The sequence below is a fragment of the Ambystoma mexicanum genome, chromosome 8 (assembly GCF_040938575.1).
Source record: "Ambystoma mexicanum isolate Mex_15411 chromosome 8, UKY_AmexF1_1, whole genome shotgun sequence".
Lineage (NCBI taxonomy): Eukaryota > Metazoa > Chordata > Amphibia > Caudata > Ambystomatidae > Ambystoma > Ambystoma mexicanum.
Genome location: NC_090929.1, coordinates 16,099,158 through 16,114,196, shown reverse-complemented (window position 1 = coordinate 16,114,196; position 15,039 = coordinate 16,099,158). Strand labels below are relative to the sequence as shown.

The 15,039-nt window shown below is 47.3% G+C and overlaps 1 protein-coding gene across 1 annotated transcript in view; it reads left to right on the top strand.

Annotated features, from left to right (window-relative positions):
* The window catches only part of SLC27A4 (solute carrier family 27 member 4), a 297,326-nt gene that overhangs the window by 18,157 nt on the left and 264,130 nt on the right, over positions 1–15,039 (top strand). Inside the window, exon 2 of the mRNA XM_069609143.1 lies at positions 505–672. Coding sequence (XP_069465244.1) covers positions 512–672 — 161 coding nt within the window. The 5' untranslated portion in view covers positions 505–511. The remainder of the gene's footprint in view (positions 1–504; positions 673–15,039) is intronic.

Sequence of the window (15,039 nt, the reverse complement as noted above, 5' to 3'; positions counted from 1 at the left end):
GCGTCCGGGACGCGGCACTATGTTCAGACTATTGCACTTGCACTCCTGCACTTGCGTCCGGGACGCGGCACTATGTTCAGACTATTGCACTTGCAGCACTTAGAGGTGTAAATTCTCTGCACTTAACCCAGGACCCTGCTAGACTGGGCGCACCCCCCCCACTCTGAGCCCCCCCCGCACGTCTGTCTGTACACTTGCATAACCCGAATTTACTAGGACTAGTAAGTTCTCTTGTCACCACATTGTCTTCCCTCCCTGGTTTGGTTGCGCCTAAAACAGTTTATGCACCTGCACCATGAGAAATGCCATCAAGCCTAGTACACTGGTTACATTGGGAAACTTCAAGGCCTAAGAATGACTAGTGTATTCCCTCGCTCCCTTCACGCTTTGAAGCACTTCACTTGTGTACAAGCGCTGTACAAATAAACAATAAATAAATAAATAGAAATAAATGAACCTGCCCCTTTGTGCTCCGAGCCTTATCTATTCTGTTTCCCTTTCCAGGAGAGAGATGTTGCGCTTCTCTTGCTGCAGCGCCCTGTTGGGGCTTCTGAGACTCGCTCTGGGCCTGCCCTGGCTGCAGGTCATTCCAGCCGTCCTTATCTTCTACCTTGGCTCTGGAGGATGGAGTTTCCTCAAAATCGTCTACAAAACCATTGGCAGAGACCTTCGGTGAGTACTGTGAATTGTGTATTCTTCACAGACATCTTAGGTGAGTACTATAACTGTGTGACCTTCATAGAACCTTTAGGTGAGTCCTGTACTCTATGATGAAGTTTCATGTTGGAGGCTTGGCGATGATGTTGGAGTGACCACCTGCTCTGTGATGCATGACCGGGAAGGAGTACATTGTGGATCCTCCCTTTCCACCCTCCCCAGCTCCCCGGTCCCAGGGTACAACCCAACATCAAGTCCTATAAAAGCCCAGAGTCTGCCAGCCTGAACACTCTTCTGACTTCCGTGACACCAAAACCCTTGGCCATCAGCATCATCTGAGACAGGGGAGCAAAGTAATTGGCACCTGGGGAGATGTAAGGGGTGTCCTATTGCCAGGAACCTTGGCGGGGGCGGGAGATGTGGAAACAGTTATGTGGGCCTGGAACAGTCCTTCCCCTTTATACGACAACCCATTATAAGGATCGAGAAGGTGCTGCCAGCCAACGTGAGAGCTATGCTGTTTGGCTGCCTTTGTAGGAAAAGCAAGCAAGGGGGCCTCCATCCTGCATCTGCCCGTAGGACAGCTACATTGAGCCCCCGGACCTGGACAGCTCAGAGCAATGGAACAGATGCCTACGTGTACAGAGCGATACAACGGAGAGCTTCTGCAGAGTGGCCGGACGAGTGAAACCAAGAAGGTGATTCCTGAATTGAAACCTCTGCCTGCAGCTGCATTACAGCATGTTCAAGGACTAGAATCAGCCATCCAATCACAAGCTTAGCATGAGACAAAAGCCCAGCCAATAACAATATCAGATGGCTGGTCTGCTAGATTGGAAAGGTGTGGTAGTCCAAAGCTGGTGGAGTAGAGAGGAGCAGATTGCATAGTGGCATGACAGAGAGGCAGAGGAGGTGGCAAAGAAGCAGGTGGTGAAGAATTCTGGACTTGCCGTGGAGGTGGAAGAGGGCACACACCGTTACGGCCATGCACAAGGCCTGGCAGTACTGATGCCTCTCACAGACTGCGCATTATGCACAGTGCAGGTTCTGAGCAAGGCCTGGCAGCACTGAGTCCTGCAGCAGACTGCACATTACTGACCGTGCAGCCCATACACTAGGCTCTGGTACTAGCAGATGCAAAGGGCTATGCGCGGCCGTCCAGCTCCTCAGTATTTGGAGCCTGCCGTATCCAAGGGTTCAACAGGCACCTCCAGACTGGGATACGTTATTTCAATAGGGCTTATTTCACTCTGTTTACCTTCGCGGGAGAGAAATGCTGCACCGCAAATACACAAAGTACTTTTGGCCTTGGGTGGATTTGGTGTAGAAACCCAAGAAATCGAGGATGAGTATTTGCAGCTCACTGGAGGACTGTGGTGTGTCAGTCATCCCTCTTTTCCCTTGGCCTCTGTCTCCTGATGGTCAAAAGCCTCCACAACAATCACCACAAACCATGGTTCAACAGTTCCCTCAACATGGCCACCCTCAGACACTGACGCAACAAATAGAAAACAGCCAAATGCAATGCCAAAGCCACCCATTGCCTCCAAGTACTCTGATCCCCCACCAATCGTACCTGGGAACTATTCAACATTCCTCACCCCCATCCACTGCAGTAGGCAACTCCCTCATGAACTGCTTCAACTCCAAAATACACAAGATCAGGACAGCCTCCGCTCAGCTCTCACACTCACACCCTCCAAATATTCCAACACAGGGGACACCTTCCACCCCATTGACCGTGACACCATCATCCTCACTGCCAAAAGAAAACCTACACACTTCCCGGATGGTGCATACCCACCTCAAACTGCATCCAATTGCATCACCAACCTGGCTCAATATCACCAACTCCTGTGTCCCACATGGTACTATTCCATTTGCCATCAAAACTGGGCAAATCTCACCCACCCTCAAAAAAACATCTCTCGACTCCATGCTCTCTGAAACCTACCACCCCATTACTATCCTACCATACCTCGCCAGAATTATTAAACGCTTTGTAACTACCCAACTGCAACAACACATCACCTCAAACAACCTACGCAACCATTTCCAGTCTGGCTTTTGACCTGGACACAGCACTGAGACAAGACCGAGACAGCTACTCTTCACATCCTCGATGACCTCCACAGCATCACAGACAAAGGACACACAGCACTATTCGTACTCCTCGACATCGCTCCTGCCTTTGACACCATCGACCACACCGTTCTACTCGACATCCTGGCCCACAGGGTGAATCTCTCTGGCACCATGCTCGACTGGGCCACCCCCTCTCTCCTACTGACAGCATACACTTTCTCTACATGTCCCCTGATCGATCAGACCCCACCCCTGTTAAGTATGGGGTCCCACAAGGCTCCTCCCTTTCTCCACTCCTCTTCAACCTATATGTTGAATCCCTTGGGAAGACTTTTAGCAAACACAACATACATTTCCACAAATACACAGATGACACACAAATATACTTCCAAATTTCATCCCTGAGTCCACACCCTCAAAACCTGTCCCTCCACTCACAACAACTGGATGGCCACCCACTTCCTCAAATTCAACTCTTCCAAAACGGAATACCTCCTCATTTGCCCCCCAAGGAACAAACTCGACCTCACCCCCTGGATCCAAGGACTCGCCACGGACAACCCACACATATGCCTCTCCACACTTGCCAAATCTTTTGGCTTCACCATCGACACCCACCTTTCCCTCACACACCACATAGCTGCTGTCACCATAACATGCAACCTACAACTACACCTCCTACTGGAAATCGGACCTATTCTTCCTCCTGACGACTTCTGCACCTCTGTCCAAGCACTGGCTCTCTCGAAGCTGCACTATGGAAATGCTGTCCTCCATGGACTCCCAGCAGCACCCTAGCCCTCCTGAAAGCCATACAAAACACAGCCGCCAGACTCATCCTCCACCTACCCAAACATTCACACACCACCCACGCTCTTACTTAGCTCCACTGGCTCCCCATACCCAGCAGAATTGCCTTCAAAGGGCTCTGCACTGTATTCAAAGCCAATGACCTCAAAACTCCATATTGCATTCATGACAAACTCAAACTCAACAGCCACACAAACACCAGACAAGCCAACAAACACCTTCTACACATTCCACTCTGGAAACTCACATGCTCTCACAAACAAACATTTACCCACTGGGCGCTCAGGGCATGGCACACCCTACCTCTCCACGTACACACTGCACCCTCCATCACCACTTTCAGAAAGAGCCTCAAAACATACCTGTTTCCCCACATTTAACCCTGCCCTCCCGCCCCGCACTGCGATCACTTGTCTCCTAATCTTCCTATCCTTTCCTGAAAACATTTTATAACTTCTTTTTTCAGCTCCCACCTTTTCAAACTTTGAATCATGTAAGGTGCTCCAAGACCCTCTGGGTAAGGCCGGCACTAAAGAACAATTAAAATAAAATAAACGAAAGTCACAACCAGACTGGGGTTTTAAGTGTTGACTGCACTTTTTTCTTGTCTTGGGTGGGTGGACGCTCTGTTGCTCTGTTGCTCTCAAGTCAGGATGTTGGTCTCCCAGGAAGGCAGTCCTCCCTTGCGGTTTGAAGGGCAGTGCGCTTGTTGCTCAAATCTCCAGTTTCTGTATGAAGTGGCCGTGGATCGCCATACGCTTGGGCAAGTTGGGCCGGGTACTGCTGGGATTTAGGCAGACTCTGCCAAGGTCTCTGAATGCACTGGACTAGTGTGCTCTGGTAGGCAGATCAATGGTCTTTGGGTCAACCCCCTTTCACCTCCTATCTTCCTTCTCCTGCTATCTTTCAATTGCATCCACACTTTTCTCTGAACCTCCTCCACTTGTGGCGTCACTTATCTCTTGCTCTCCTCGATTCCTTCTGCTTCTCCTTTCTCTTAATTCTTCTCTGCTCCTTTCTGTGGTAAATTCCTCTTTTACAGATCAGACCTTTGTCCATCCTTCACTCTTCTTTCCTTTTCCTCCCTCCTCCTTCTGTGTCGCTCCTTCCTTTCCAACCTCCCTGTCTCTGCATGTTCATTGTCTTCCTCTGCCTCTGCTCCCTTCTCTCTTGTTATTTTCCTATCTCTACAGGTCGTACCACGGTCTCTTTTTCTCTCCTTTTCCTCGATCCATTCTTCTATTCTTCACTCTCTTCCTCCTCCTCCATTCTCCCCTCATCACCACTCTGAAACACCCTTGCTTTCCTCCTACAAGCACACCTTTGCAGCGTATGATGTGGACTGCGTTTAATACAAGCACGTCCCTAGATCCCTCAAACCTTTAAACATGCTCAGTGGCATAGCTCGACAAGCTGATCAAACCAATTGACGCTCAGAATTCAAGTTGTTCTCTGCCGCTAGACTCGGCTCATCCACACAGATTCATGGAGCAAACTCGTCATCAATTGTCCACCCTTTTTGTTTTCCAAATGTTTGCCATGTTTTGCCGTCGCTGGTCTGTCTGTCTGACTGTTTGGGAACACAGCACCCCACAGTCTCCTCTGGTCCTGCTGCCTCTGCTTATATTGTGCTGGTGCGGGTACTGTTAAAAAATGATCATCACGTACTTGGCTATGGAAATCCACAGTGTCCTCTAAAGAACAACCCAGTTCCAAAGGGGACATGAATTCTTGAAGTACAAGAGGGGCACAGGGACTGCGGGGTAGAATTGGGGTGACGGATTATTCAGCAAAATACATCACCTGGTGCACTGTGGAGACTAGGCGCTAATAAGGAGGGGATCACTGTTGTGCGTTTCCTGCCTCTAGTCTCCACCAAGTATCTTTGAAGATTGTTAGGTGGCTTCCTTACTCTGGGGCCAGGGGCCCCTGATGCTGATCTGTGGTACTACACCTCCAAGAGTCTTCATCCCACCTGGGTTCCATCCTCCCTTGTTTTGGGGTCTCCCACAGGTCAGCGAGAAGGTGCTTCCTCCCAAGTGGAGGATGGACAGGGGAGCCTGGGAAATCCTTGGTTTACCTTCTCCGCGGGTAGTGTCACCTGCCTCTTTCTTCCCCCACCCACCACCACTACTAGCCTCATCATAAACCCAAAATATGAAACTTCGCCATTAGCACGTAAGCGGTATTTGACCTGAGGTTTTTTTTGCTAGGCGAATGGAGACCAGCTCAGGGTAGAGGGTATGAATCCTCGGAACACCCTCCCTTACCCAGCAGACTTCCTGCCAGGATTTACTGCCATTGGTTTAAAGGTTGTGTGTAGGGAAAAGATGGCGGCAAAGAACAGTAATGCTAGAATTAACCTTTAACCTTTAGAATAGGTTACACAGTTGCCACCTTTGAAGCATTCCTCTTGCATGTTTGTGGTGAGTGCATGCTCTGGGTGTCTGGGGCTTAAGGCAGAAGGCAGCGTATTAGACTCTGAGGCCGCCATGAGGACCGGCAAGTGGTCATGAATGAGATGTCCATCAGCTGAGTTGGGATAGCAGGCAACAAGAGCTACAAACACTCACCAAACCTCCCCTTGCTCTCTCCCCGGGAGCCCCCTCTCCTGCCCTAACCAATCCTCGGAAACTTGTGTGCGTAGAGGAAATTGCTATATGCGCCGTGGGGGATTGGGATGTGCAAAGCCTTTCCATGGGTCTTTTTCCTTGTAGGTTATTATGTTGTGAATATTATGTTTTGCTTATGTTGTGTTTTCTTTTTATGCTATATGGGATGTTATTTGCACGCTGTAGTTGGTATGTGACGCCACATGTATTTTATATTATGTGTCTTCTGGTACACATAGATGTATTCTTGAGACTCTAGAGTCTGGCTCTAATAGTATTTTACTGAATCGATCTAATGTTGTCAAGCTCGTCCACGAGAGCCCGCAGTTGCATCCATTAGACACTAAAGAGTGTATTTTCCATCTGATGATAGGACGGATTTTGTGCAGTTGAATTTCAAGACCAATAATGTAGTCAATATGATTTTTGCTGAAATATATTCACTGAGAGCAGTGGGTTATGATCTGGTCTCTAAAGTCCCTCGGGACAGCGACCTGCATGGTGACAGGTTGGCTGACTTTGATTCCGATTATTTGAGGGGAATATGTAAGCCCATAAAAATGACTAGAAGATGAGGGTGGTGGTGTGTTTTGACGAAGAAGAGAACATGATGAGAAATAGCTCTCTTGATTGCCAATGGCTCCCCGAATCCTTGGCCGCCCAATTAGAAAGTTAGGTGACCATGGTGCTGGACTTTAGTAGTCGCTCTAGTCACCAAAAATTTGGCAATTATACGTTGGAATAGTCTGGGTTTTCATATTTTTATGGGCTCCCCTGAAAGAACAGCGACTTTGTGTGATTTTGATCTGATTACTTGTGTCTGCTTGATGGTTACACCGTAATACAACAAATGGCATCCCTGAGATTGGGTGGGCGCTGTAATGAACTCATGGTGGCAACAGAAAAGACAGACAAGTGATCACAGTTCAAGGGTGTTTATTAACTTTATAACGAGTGAGAAAAACACCTAACCTAAACCTAAATATAAGATGGGAGCAAGCTTTGACCATCAAATTATAATAATAAGGCAGTCCTAGTGGCGTCTTGTCAAATAAAAAGGGCCTATACTAAAAAAATATATTGCCAAATCCTTACCTCTAAGTTACAAAATAGTGTGGGATAATGTTCTCAAGAAAAGAAAGCAGTGTTCACCAAATGATAAGTCAGGATGGTATGGCTGCGGCTCCCTTCCCCGCGTTTTTAGCACAGGACAAGGCAGTACCTTTGAGCACAGCACACTCCTGGGCATCGCCAACACGAGGTTACAGTTTGTTTTCCAAAATATCAGGGTCTTCTGTGGACAAGTCTCTTTCACACAAAGTCTTTTGCCTCAGAGGGCCTGATGTGCCATAAACAACAAACAAAAGTTCTGTCAGTAACTCTTAACGGGCGATTACTCTTCGCCTTAGGATCCCCCTCTGCTGGGTTCCGATCCTTCTTTCCACGTGGAACTCCCTCAGTCGGGTTCACTACGGTTTTCTTTTCACAATATAACCATTTGCAAGATTCGAGAGTTTTAATTTCTTTTTAAACAATCATTCACTGTGGACATCCCTCGATTGGGTTCAGTGTTGTCGACACAATGTTTACGGGTGTATTCCTATTCACCTTGAGGCCGGGTTCACGTTTGGCAAATACACAATTCACTTTGCTTTATCAATATGCAGGATTCACTCTCCTTAGCTTTCCCCTTGGCATCCCTCTGTCGGGTTCACACTTGCCTTAGTTCACAATCTCACCAGAAAGCGGGGTTCCCTTCCCCTAGCGTTCTCTTGGGATCCCTCTGTCGGGCTCTCACTTGCCACAATTCAAAAAACAGTTCCTTCAGACCACATAGGTTCTGCTACATAAGTTCAGGTCTCAGCCCCCAGTCAGGCTTTCCTTAAAGCCCCCAGCCAGGCTACATACAGTTCTGTTAACCCACTTTACTTTGCTTTCCTTCTTGTCAATGTGTCAGAGACTTTCAATTGTGCAAGCGGTTTGACTCGACCATTGTATGACCCCTCTGACTCCGCACGTCGGCCTCTCCTAGGGCCTCATCGTACTTGTAGTTTCAACTAAGGGGACCAGCCAGAGTTCTTCGAATGAACGCCCACGTGGTGCCTGACCTCTCTGCAGCTGGTCCTTCAGTGGACTTTCTTTCAAGCTTAAACATAGACAAGTTCTTTGTTCACAAGTTCATACAATGTTGTCGTAACCTTGGGTTAGAACTTCTGAATATACCACGGGGTAGAATGGGGAAAAGGTGTTGTAGGGAAGGGGGTACCGCGTCTCACCCTGTCGGCGTCCCACTTCCACTCCCTGAGGTCCCCCCATCCAGGTGATCCTCCCGCGTTGGTCCACCCCCAGGAACTGGATCCAATAGCGATGGCTCTGTCCTGGCCACCTGGATGATAGATCCCTGGGGACTAGGAAGTGAGACACTTCCAGGTTTCTCACAGCACCCTTCGGGTGGCCTAGCTACGGCCGTTAGTGACGTAGTCCTAAAGAATTATGAAGTGGCATCTGATAATATTCATGGCATTTTAGCCGTGAAGGTATTCTTGAATATCAGCTCCTTACTAAGCCGCTGCTTCTGTTAAACATTTATTGGAATTCACAGGGCAATAATTTGGATGTCTTTCTGACGTATTTATCAAATATAATTGATACCTCTTTAGCTGATGAAGATGGTCAGCATGTCCTTAATGCAGATTATATTTTGGGTGAAAATGATGAGGATCAATCTTGAAGGCCTAGTAAGGCTTCTGGAACTAGACTGATCACAGATGGCAAATGCTGGAGTACATTTATTAACTTGTGGGACTTAAAGGTGCCCGATGGGGCCATAATCGGTGATGTTCCCGCAAAACCAACATGGTGTAGTGGGGTAAAACTTCATATTTGGATTACTTGATTTCGTCAGAACATCTATTTCAAGCTGGTAGAGAGGTCAGGACAATCCACGCCTGACTTAGTGACCATAAACTTGTGTCTGCGGAGATGAATCTTGTGGTGACGAGTAAGATCAACAGAGCATGTTGCAATCTGTTGGTGATTCCGGGTGGGAATAGGCTGGCAAGGTGGATTGTCGATATAGCTGGTTTTAATCGAAGGATGCGAAAGTTCTTATCCGATAATACATTAGATGACAAATTAGAAACGGTTACTGCCTGCTCATTCCCCGCATTTATTGAGAGATTAGATTTGTTGGGAACATCTAAGAGATGCACCAGACAGTTGCAAACCATTTATTCGACCGTATTATGCAAGATGGGGGGGGGGTATTAGGGATGCTAATAGGGTGGACTGTCGACAGAGGAATACAAGCCACACGTAAGGCACCTTCGGCAAGGATAGAAAAATACATACACATACAGCTGCAAAAAGCAGGAGTAAATATGCTCTTAATTATCTGCCAGGAAAAGTCACGTCATTTCTGGACTCTGATGAATGACAAAAACCCAGGAGCATGTTCAGAATAATCCTTTTCCAGGCGGTCTACAGGGAAAGCATTTTAAAACTAAACAATATGCGCAGAGCCGGTGGGGCATTACTGCGTCAGGTAATGCCCTGGGGCCCATAGTTACAGGCCTGAGCGAAGCGAGGGCCTGAGCGAACGCCATCGGGCATTACCTGATGTGCCAATTCCCCCTCCCACCCCGGCGAGGGGCTTATTGCTATTAGTACCCTGGCCTCTTAGACTTAGAAAAGTCTGCCATGTATCAGGAATCGTAGTCCCTTCTCTCTTTCCATGGCGGTGTGTCGCAGATAGGGAGCAGATGCGCCGGGGACAGAAGTGTACTCGGTGTATGTCGTCCCGATCAGGACAACAATGAAGAAGATAAGTGGGGTGGAGGGGGGGGAAAAGAAATCGAAGGGAAAAGGGGTTGGAGGAAGGCGGGGGGAGGGCACTTACCTTGTTCCCCGGCAGGGGAGATGGCGGCCTCAGCACTGAGGAGGCTCGGAGCCCTGGGATTACTGCATGGTGATGCCCCCTGTTCCGAGCCTCCACATTGGCTGGGAGGAGAAAACCACACCCCCGCTGGGTACTAATATTGTATAGATTTTTAATTGTGAAATCCGTTTTGAGCATTGTGATTCTCCTTGGTCAGTGACTTTGTCTATAGAACTCATTGAAAGCCTTATAAGGAAATTCTCTCCTTCAAGGGCCGCTGCTCCTAATGGGTTGTGTAATGTACTTTTGAAGCATGACCCTGTTCTTTGGGCCAAGGTGTTGTATATCTTATTTTCACCCACTTTTACTCTACACCTATGACTTGGAAACAATCCATTGTCATACCTATATTTAAAAAGAGGGGCAGGGATAGCCTGTCAAGTTATTGACCTACATCTCCTTTGGACAGCGAAAGCATGATCTTAGCGGCCCGAGTCCTTCGAGATTTGGAAACCTGGCCATAATCTACTGCTCACCTACAAAAATATCAGACTAGGTTTTGCAAGGGTCTATCACCAACTCTTAATGGTTCTTGTGGTGAATAGCCTGCAGGAAGGAGTACGTATAGTGGGCAATGTTTGTATTTTCATGGCCACAATCGATTATGCACAAGCTTTTGATTCTGTCATCAAGTCCCTACTATGGTCAAATGTACAAAATTGGCATATACCATTGCCTTTGCTCTGAATAATAGTGTAATTGCATGAACATAGCGCCCTGAGAGTGAGATTGAATGGACAGGAAGGGGGCATTGCGGGATAGTTTCCGACCTTTTGAGGTCTTTGACAGGAGTGTGTCCTTGCTTCCTGTCTATTCAATCTGTACTTATCAGATTTGGGGGACCACTTGATAGCTCGATAGCCACCTGGAATATCAGTATTGACTGTGCTATATTTAACCGATGCGGATGACGTGGTATTGCTGAACAGAACTCAGGTTGGACTACAGAGACCGTTGGCCTCAGGAAGATCATATGTGCTAAAAGAGGAACTTTGGTTTAAGGAAAAAAAGACCAATATCATACGGTTCTGTAGGAACCCCAGCAAGAAGATGAGTTTTGCCTGGGGTCTGCCAGAGTAAGGTTTGACTCCTTCGACCTATCTTGGCTTTGTCTCGGATGCTTCACCGGGACTTTATAGGCCAATCAATTTTCTGCACAGATGAGGAAAATCACCTCAAGATTTTGCTGTTTTTCTATTTGTCCACTGATTACTTTTTTATAAAAATGAAGGTTATTCCAGCACTATTATACGGTATGGATCTTGGTGTTGTAATCGTTCACTTGATTATGCAAGGGTCGAAAGTAGAGTATGGAAAAGGCCCCTAACCTGCCAGATTGTTTGCCGATTGATTGATTGATTGATTTGTTTATTTATAGAGCGCTTTATGCCAAGGCATTGAGGCGTTGTGATTTGGGCTAGGCTTAATATTACGTGGTCATTTGAATTGGAAGATTCTAATTGAATACTAAACATTGCTGGTTCCTCCGGCTGAGTCTTTGTATGTTGATTTGACTGACACAATAATGCGGGGGCCTAAGGGCCCCCTGAAGGATTAGCTAAAATGTGCTGAATTGATTCGGGAGGGATGTGCTCAATCTGTCAGTCACTTGACCTGTGACCCTTGTGTAGTTAAACAAGGATTGCTTGAATATCATTGGAGGCAGACAATAGGTAGAGTGAGGGTGTCAAAATTGTGTAGGAGTTTGTCACCATTTGCCAAACCTCTGGAACTTATTCCAGCATGTCTTGTGACATTTCGTAAAGCTTATTGACGTTCCCAATTTGGACTTCTGACAGGGGAGCTACGTCGGGTGATATCTACATTAAGTGAAGAAACAGAAGGGTTTTGTGATACGTGTAAGTTGACAGGGCCTTACAGACAAGAGAGCATATTCTACTGAACTGCCAGATTCTACAGACCGTGATAATGACTTGATGGGGCGTATGTGCATGATCCTATGCCCTCCAACCCCGATGACCTTTCTTAGGATATCAAGGGATGAAGAAACCTCCTTGACAATCTCAACTGTTAAATTGTTAAAATATGCACGTGTTGTGGGAATTAGATGGTGAACAAATGGTGTTCTCAATTACAATATGTCTTATTTGTTGTTTACTCAATCTAAGTGTCATGATCCACAGAACACGCCCCTTTTGGACCTCATGGTCCTTGTCACAACGGGTCTTACACTCCTTAATACTCCCAAAGTGGCTGTCTAACGTGCAACATCTTCCTTGTCTTTACGTCAGACGTAGCGTATTTACAAATAGGCCACGCCCCCGCAGGCCAGCGCGTCTCAATGCTACTGCAAGCAGCGACTAGACGTGTGCTCCGTAGTTCGTTACACTGTTATCCTTGTTCCTGGACCTCCTAATTCCATTCCCATTACCCTCTTCCTTCTTCCTTGTTTCCCGGACTCGTGTGCTGTGTGCTCACTTTCTTCGTTCCTGGATCCCAAAGTGTCTGAATCCTGGAGCTCTTAACGTACGCTGGAGCCAGAAGAGGCTCGCGCGGGTTTGTATAAGACCAGGTCCGTGCGTAAGAAGACACCGCCCAAGAAAGCCTGCAAGGATCGCTCCCAGGTGATAAAGGGGGAATTCCGTGACAGTTTGAGATGCCAAACGACCAAATTCGAAGCCGACATGGAAGCGCCTGTTCAGCATCTCATGCGTGGCATGCAAGAACTAACGACTGAGGTACAAAATCTAAAGGCGGAAAACGCCGCTCTCAAACAATTCGTTCTATCCCGTGATTCTGCCACAAAGGAAAGTGTGTTGCTGGGTGGCATTGTTGACAAATTTGATGGGTCGGCAAAAACCCTAGCTAACTGGTCTCCTGAAGCAAGTTTTACACTTTTCAGAAGGGGACTGAATGAGGAGATCAAAGATGAGTTGGCCAAAGTTGCTCGCCCAAGCTCATTCCAGGCTCTTTTGGACCTTGTCATGCAAATAGATTTTCGTATCCAGGAAAGAAAGGCAGAAAAAAGGAAATCCAAAGAAACCCCCCCGAAGGCATCCTTCGAGATTACCTCCAAGACTGACACAAATCCAGGGTCAGCTGCTGAACCAGAACCTATGCAGATAGGAGCCTTCCGTGGACCCATATCCCCGCAAGAAAGGATGAGAAGGATTCATATAGGGTTATGCATTTACTGTGCCTCGGATAAGCACCTGGTTAGAGAATGCCCTCTAGCCCCTCCTGGGCATTCGGGAAACGCCAGCTCCCGATCCTAGATGGAGCAAGGCTTCGGGAGAGAGATGTTTGCTCCATGTGTATTCCATCCTTGAACTCTCCTGGACAAAACAGCCTAGTGATTGTACAGGCCCTTCTATCGCCATCCAAGAATAAGACCTACTCCATTTTGGCCTTGGTTGACTGCGGAGCTATGGGAGTATTCATTGATCAAGATTGGGTTACGTGTCACCACATTCCGTACAAGACACGAAGTACCATGCGACCGGTGGAAGCGATCGATGGAAGACCCCTCACTTCAGGGCCTATAAGCCTGCAGACTAAAGAGATCCAACTTTCAATAAACCATCACCAAGAGCTAATCAGATTTGACATCATTAAGTCTGCTCATTATCCCATGGTCCTGGGTATGCCCCGGTTACAGAAGCATAATCCTTATATCAACTGGGCAGCAGGTTCCTTATTTCTTGGATCTGAGTTTTGTATGTCTCACTGTCTATTCCTGGAATCATCCGTGACACCTTCCAAAGAACCATCAATAGATCAGCAAGTTCCACTCATATCGTATCAGTTCCAAGGGCCTATCAGAGTTATGCTTATGTGCCATAGTCCAGGCTCTACCCCCTCACAGACCTGAAGACTGCGCCATAGACACAGAACCCTCAGCAGTGATTCCCTTTGGGAGGATGTTCATCCTATCCAAACCTGAAAAGAGAGCCCTACGAGAATACTTGGATACCAACCTTGAAAATGGCACCATAAGACCATCGAAATCCCCAGCTGGAGACTCACTGTTTTTTGTTCCCAAGAAGGACACCAAGGAACTTAGACCTTGCCTCGATTATCGTGGATTAAATCAATGCACCCTCAAGGACCGCTACCCTTTACCCTTGATCTCGGATATCCTGGAAGTGGTGAGGGGAGCTGTAATCTTCACGAAACTGGATCTCAGGGGTGCCTATCATCTGATTCGTATCAGGGAAGGAGACGAATGGAAAACAGCCTTTCGAACACCCTTTGGACACTTCGAATATCTGGTAATGCCCTTTGGACTTGCTAATGCCCCTGCCGTCTTTCAACGTTTCATGGATAGGGTGTTCTCCGATATGCTGTTCATCTTCGTCATCGTCTACCTGGACGATATCCTGATCTATTCCAAGGACCTTCTAAGGCATGAAGAACATGTTAAGGCTGTCTTACAACGACTACGTGAACATAGACTCCTAGCCAAACCCGAGAAATGCCTGTTTAATGTGACCTCTGTTCATTACCTAGGTTTTGTCCTTAGTCCAGAAGGAATTGGTATGGATCAGTCAAAGGTAAAAGCCATATTATCCTGGCCGGCTCCCACTTCTGTGAAACAAATTCAATCCTTCCTGGGGCTAGCCAATTTCTACCAGAAGTTCATACCCACCTTTTCTGAGATTGTTCAGCCGATCATTGCACTCTTGAAGAAAGTCACTCCCTTTCTCTGGTCTACACCTCAAGACAAGCCATTCCAACGTTTAAAGACAGTTTAATCACGCGCCCATCCTAGCCCAACCCGACATAAATCGACCATTCATAGTGGAGACAGATGCCTCTAACTACGCCATAGGAGCAGTGCTGAAGCAAGAGTTCGAGGACAAGATGGAACACCCCATTGCTTATATTTCAAGAACTCTGACTCCCAGTGAGACACATTACTCTGTCCTGGAAAAGGAATTGTTAGCCATCCGTCAAGCCTTCACCGAATGGCGACAC